The sequence below is a fragment of the Portunus trituberculatus genome, chromosome 34, assembly GCF_017591435.1.
Source record: "Portunus trituberculatus isolate SZX2019 chromosome 34, ASM1759143v1, whole genome shotgun sequence".
In the NCBI taxonomy this organism is placed as follows: domain Eukaryota; kingdom Metazoa; phylum Arthropoda; class Malacostraca; order Decapoda; family Portunidae; genus Portunus; species Portunus trituberculatus.
The window spans coordinates 8,284,317-8,290,891 of record NC_059288.1 but is presented as its reverse complement, the minus strand read 5'-3'; the positions used below and the strand labels follow the sequence as shown (position 1 = coordinate 8,290,891).

General features: G+C 43.9%; 1 protein-coding gene across 1 annotated transcript; it reads left to right on the top strand.

Annotated features, from left to right (window-relative positions):
• The first annotated feature begins 2,258 nt into the window (after nt 1–2,258).
• On the top strand, nt 2,259–6,351 carry LOC123512689 (polyglutamine-binding protein 1-like). The gene is made up of 6 exons (XM_045269198.1): nt 2,259–2,497; nt 3,174–3,295; nt 3,617–3,789; nt 4,464–4,701; nt 5,297–5,472; nt 5,953–6,351. Exons 1-6 carry the CDS (start codon nt 2,428–2,430, stop codon nt 6,110–6,112), a joined length of 939 nt encoding a protein of 312 aa, XP_045125133.1. The 5' UTR covers nt 2,259–2,427; the 3' UTR covers nt 6,113–6,351.
• Nucleotides 6,352–6,575: the final 224 nt, after the last annotated feature.

Genomic DNA, 6,575 nt, shown 5'->3' with positions numbered 1-6,575 from the left:
AGATTCTTCATATGTTCGGAATTTCAGCTTCCATCAATATCTGTTTGAAGAAAATGTCATATTTCTGTAGGTTGAAATGGTGGGAGAGAGGAAGACGCAAGAGTTTATTGGGCTTTGGTCTGCATGATTTCGCTCTAAATTACGCGTGCGAGGGCCTTAAATACTGCTGATAGTTAGCCTGAGAGGAACTAGAAGGTACTACTTATGTTACCAGGAGTATAAAGGTGTAGCAAAAATATCACCCACAATTTAAAGATTAACAGAAAGTGTGAATGATAAGTGTGCCATACACAGTGAGACGGTCTGTCAGGGCCTGAGCACCACCAACCGCCTGACAGTGAAAGCCGCCGGCCGCCTGCAGTGTCACCCACTCACTGTATCAGGCCGCCTCAAGGCACAGATCAGTTCTAACGAGATACCACGGATCGAGTGATGATGGCCTCTTCCTTGGACACACACACACACACACACACACCCACACACACCTATAACAATGTTGCTGCTGTTGGTACTAATTCTACATTCCCACACACACTTCTATCGCTCATTTATCCTTCTTATCACAATACTTTATGCATTTTAGATGAGAAACAGCAGGAAATGCCCAGGAAACACTGAAAAGTTAAGGAAATGTTGACGAGTCTGCACAGGGAGGGACGGGGGATGGTGGGGTGGGGTCATGGTCCGGGTGGGTGGGCGGTCTGAACAGGGGTATACATAACTATCGCCTTATTTAACACAGTAATGGCTATTTATCTATTTCGGTGGTTGATTCAGGCTTTGCTTCACTCTCTGGCTCTGGAAACACAGGGGCATACCATTGGTAGACTGAATTGGGGGGGAACTCACAGCTGAGGTGACCTTGTGGCTCCATATTTACGTACGTTAATTCATTTTGAAAATCGCCAGAAGAAAAAAGGCGCCCAGATTGGAATGCGCTACATTTTTAGATGCAGCAAATAATTTAACTAATACCCAAAACATAATATCGTTAGCGAGTCTTTTTGTTTACAAAACGTAGTCCAACGAACATTGTATTTCCAAGCAACGGTGTCATAAACACATCATAATGTCGAGAAGGAAAGCAAAGCCATACTACATTATATTGCATTTTCTGAATTAGAAAAATTTTCTCATTCCAGCCAAATAAAGAAAACACAGATTCCGCGTCGTATAAAGATTTTTGTTTTATATTTTGGTACCATTAATTAAAAAAAAAATGAAAATACGAATAGTTGGATTAAATTTTATGGAATATTATTTCTTGGGTCATGTTTTTCATATCTTTTAAGTTTTATATCAAGAATCAAAACAATCCTAGGGGTGCTAATTAAAAAAGGGTGTAAATGATGGAATGCCGAAAGTGTTATTTCAACGAGAAACAAAAACAGAGCTAGACACGATCTTATTACGGATTATACCTTGATTTACATTCCTATCAATAAATAAAATACAAAAAACAATGCAAACTCTAATAATAAACGAGAAAAAATCGTGATGTAGAGCCGAAGTAGTTTTTTTGCACCTATTCTCACCACCTCCATCTCCCTTTCCCTCCCTCCCCCATTCCTCCCCATTCCTCCACCTCCACCTACCCCACCTACTCCAACACAGCGAGCTCTTAAAACCCTGCACACACCTGCAAAACACTCGAAAAATGCCCTTAAATCACTTGGCTACAGAGTGAAGGGGGCGGGGCTCAGCCGGGGGTTGGCGGGGCTTGGTGGGTCGGGGCGCCAGGGATGCGGTGGTTGTAAGTGATGGTGGTGGAGGTGGTGTTACCAGGCGGTGGTGGTGTGTGTGTGTGTGTGTGTGTGTGTGTGTGTGTGTGTGTAATGATTCACGGTCGTCTGCTGGTCACCCAGCCAACCTTCCCAATAACGGAGAGAGCTCAGAGCTCATAGACCGATCTTTGGGTTGGACTGAGACCACACCACACTCCACACACCGGGGAAAGCGAGGCTACAACCCCTCGAATTACATCTCGTACCCACTTGTGCTGCTAGGTGAACAGGGCGCTACACATATTTCTGTCTAGAAGAGTAGAAATTGATAAAGCAGCACATACACAGACACACCAATTAACCAATTTCCCAGTCTAGTCTTAACCTTCCTCTAACTCATTGTAAATTTTCAGTACCGTTTACTATTACTAATATTTTTTTTACCCACAAGATAGAAATGTTACACAACAGTGGATAAGAGGGAAAAATGACAGAACACCAACATGGCAGGCGATAGAGAGATACATGAGAGTCGTGTAGGAGGCGGCTCATCTAATTTAGTCACCCGTCATCAATAAACAAACACTCGTCAGTCTGCTTAACGGGACCAGGCATCGAGATCAAGCTGGAGCGTTGTGTTGGTCTTGGCTTGTTGTGTTGTGATTGCTGCATCGCCTGTCATTTCTCAGTTCTCACCTTCGCCATGCCTCTCCCACCTGCACTAGCCGCCAAGCTAGCCAAAAGGGGAATTATCAGTGCCCCAAAGGATCCAGGTTAGTGGTAATGTCTATGAGAAGTGTGTGTGTGTGTGTGTGTGTGTGTGTGTGTGTGTGTGTGTGTGTGTGTGTGTGATCCTTCAGGGATTCCTTCACCTGGCTAGTCATGTCATGCCAATCAGGAAGCCAGGTGCTGAGAGGCGGTGCATACACACACACACACACATTTGGCACCTTACACTTCCAAGTCTTGTGTTGAGGCAAGTAAGTGGTGAGGAGGAAGGAGAAAATATCTGTTTAAGCACCATAATCTTATTGCATTTTGCTTGGACGTTCTATCACTGTGTGCCATCTTACTCCATAATCCCATAATCCCTGCAGGCCCTTAACCATTCAGTACTGGGACATAATTTTATCTTGAGATATGTGTATGATTAGACCATTTTATTGACATTAGGAAGGGTATGTAGAGGTCATAAGATTAATGGCCACCATGAGTTTCTGGAGCTGTATAAAACCACCAAATAGTAAGCAGAATTAATGGGACCGAAGGGGTCAACAAGCCTGGGAATAAGTGGGAATCCATGATTTACAGGTGTCTGGAAACATTTTTTTGTGATAATATAAATACTAAACACAGATAGGGATTTTTCCTTTATATCTAAGGAAAAACCATCAATCTTGTGACAATTAGTTACTGGACTAGTTTGTGTGTTGTGATGTGACCGTGCAGAGCCGGAGTCAGCTGGAGGCACTGAGGAGGAAATCATTGCCGAGGACTACGATGAGACACCCCAGCAGCCGCTCCCCCATGCCTACCCACAGCTGGAGCCACAGACAATTGACCCCTTCCAGGTAAGTACAGTGCAGAGAGAGAGAGAAAGAGACAGGGAGAGAATTTTCTGAAGGAAGTGGTTTCCAGATATTCATCCTTCAATATGGATGATTCTTTTGACCATTATTTCAGGGACTGGCAGCTTCAGTAGGTCTTTTTCTGCTCTATTGTTGCCCACGTCCAGTGTCCTTCTTGCTTAGAAGTAAAAAATTTAAGACTTGACTGAATGTGGATCACAAGTAGCAGTTTGGACAGTTTAGTCACTTTAGTGGATGTAACCAAGTCATTGAAAGACCAACCGGTTGAGTGACAGCCATACAGGTACAGTGCACATATTTCAGGGGTACCCGGGGTGTCCCAACAAGTGGAATGTGTTTCACGAGTGCAATGCAATCTGTCGGGACCAGTGGAAGGATCGCAGCTTTGTGGAGCCTGAGTACGACCGTCGGCGCCTCAAGATGCTGGCAAAGTACCCGCTACCCACACACTGGCAGGAAGTGCTGGATCCCGGCATGTAAGTACTGTGGCATTGTCACCTCTGCTATTCCCATTGAGACAAAGGAAGTGATATTTTTAGCAATAATGACAAATATGTGGCTAATTAGAAAAAAACTACTTATTTTATACTGGGACTGTTCCAGCCCCTGCCACTCAACTCCATGGTTCAATGCTCAAAGTTTCAGTTTCTACTAAAGTTTGTTCATTTCAGTGACAACAAAACAATTCTGTTTTTTTGGTTAGCTCTACAAAATCTTGTGGACCATGTCCAAAAAGACATTTGTGAGTGAGAAATAGAAATTTGTCCCTCAAAATCTTCCCTTAGCTAATTACTTATTTTTTTTGTTCATTAAGTTAAATGCAATCTTTTTTTCCTTCTTTCTTTCTTTGATGTTTAATTCATGTTCCAATGGTACGAGTAATTAAGGCTACATTCACTAGGCACTATTAACCCCTTCAGTACTATGATACTTTTTTATATTCATTTTGCTTAGTATTTAGTGATTTTATACAGCTTCAGAAACTTAAATAGGGATTAAAATAGTGAAGATTCTGGCCATCAATCTTTTGACCTCCATAGATGCTCCCAAATGTAAATAAGATTGTCTAATCATACCTAGATTCATGGTAAAAAAGTACCCCAGTACTGAAAGGGTATTAAGGCAAGCCACCCCTTACTTCCCCTCACAGTGGCCGGTACTACTACTGGAACACTGAGACAGACCTGGTGTCGTGGCTGCCTCCTGGTCACCCTCGCTGTCAGGTGTCCCGCTCGGCTGGCACCCTGCGCAAAGAGATGGTGGCTGAGATGCACAAGAACCGCAACACCTCAGGGGCCGGCCAGCAGCAGGATAATGACGTGGAGATGACCAGAGTGGAGAATGAGGAAGGTCCTGATGGAGAAGAACATGGCAGTGATAAGTCTGAGGTAGTGATGGGAGGATTGGTAGAGGAAGTAATGGTAGTGATGGTGGAAATTGAGATTGTAGGATAAGTGTTGATGGTAGAGAGGTAGAGGTATTGACAATGGTGCACACTAGCCTTATGAGTACTGGTGAAGTGATGATGGATGTTGAGAGCAATTATATGTCTACTTTATGTCTTCAACTAATGGTGTACATATGGAGTTATAGGAAAGATACTTGTGAAACATTTTCAATGTGGAGGAAGCATTAATAAGAATTTTTTAACCTACCTGGCATAACATAACACTAACTTTAACATAGGTTAGGTTTGGTTATAGTTAGGGTTAGGTTAGTTTTAGTTATAGTATTTTCATTCACACGTCATATAAGCCAAGTGAAACAGCTGCAAAGGGGAGCCAGGAAACGTGGTGAGCTGGAGGATTCACTAATCTTGACATGATCCCTTGTATTGGCTAAAGTTCTTCCTTAGTCATTGCTTCCCCACTGAATACCACTCCCTTAATCTTGCCTTTCCAATTTGGTAACCCACTAAGCTGTCCTCTCACAGCTCACAGTTCTTCCAGCTCTTTCCTCCTACTTAACCTTCTCTTCCTGCAGGGCTCCGGGGATGAGGGCAGTCAGAGAGACAAGAGGGAGGTGGAGCGGTGGGAGCGCAGGGACAGGGACAAGGGGAAGGAGCGGAGCCGAGGGAGGGACCGTCGCGGGGGACGCCGCCAACCACCCACTGAGGAGCTGGACCCCATGGACCCTGCTTCCTATGGGGACTGTGGCAGGTGAGTGGTGGTGACTGTGTGTGTGTGTGTGTGTGTGTGTGTGTGTGTGTGTGTGTGATGTATTTTTCTTTGTTTTTGTTTTTGTATGTAATTCATATTGTTCCAGCCATTGACATATTTATGCAGATGGTGAGTTTCTGCTAAAGGAATCAAGCAAAAGGTGGAAAGAATTAAACATGAAAATGATGGTCATGACATTACCAGCGGTGATAATCATGGTTGTAATAAAGAGTAAAGTGATGGCAGTGATTGATTACATAGGTTGGTATTCTTGGGTTGTAATGGTGATTGTGAGAGCAATGAGTGATGATGGTAACTGTGACAAGAGTTACAGTGACAGCAGTGAGTGGTGATGGTGATTGTGACAAGGTTTACAGTGACAGCAGTGAGTGATGATGATGATTGTGACAATGGTTACAGTGACAGCAGTGATTGGCCATATAGGTGGCAGAGTAATGTTGATGGTCCTCCTTCCCACAGAGGCACATGGTCGTCTGGGCTGCCACAGAAGAATGAGGCACGCACTGGGGCCGATGTGACGGCCAGCGGTCCACTGTTCCAGATGCGGCCGTACCCGTCACCTGGTGCGGTGCTCAAGGCCAACGCTGCTGCCTCCACCATAGGCCCCAAGAAGGCATAGGCCACTAGCACTGTAATGGCTTGGTATCCTCAGTCACTCATTTGATGTGCCCTCACTGAGATTCATAACATTGATCCCTTGGACATCCATGTAGTCAAGAGACATCCTTGTAGCCAAGAGGCAGATCTATGTATGTGGTGAATCACATCTGGAAAGGTGTAGTGTCTTTCCTTCATGTCTTATGAAATCTGTTGTACCAAATGGAACACACAAAGATTATTAAAACCTGTTTTATTTAAGTGTGGTTTACTGTACTGTCAACTCGGTGTTTCCCTTGACACTGACACCCATGTACTGATTTATCACCTAAGCAGATTATAGACCATTTTACTGAACTGCATGAGAGAGAGAGAGAGAGAGAGAGAGAATGTAGTGCTGCATTCAAATGCAAGTCTCCTTGACCTATATTAATGCTATGAATGTTTTAACTCCCTGAATAAGTCCTGAAAAGAGCTCTTGTATG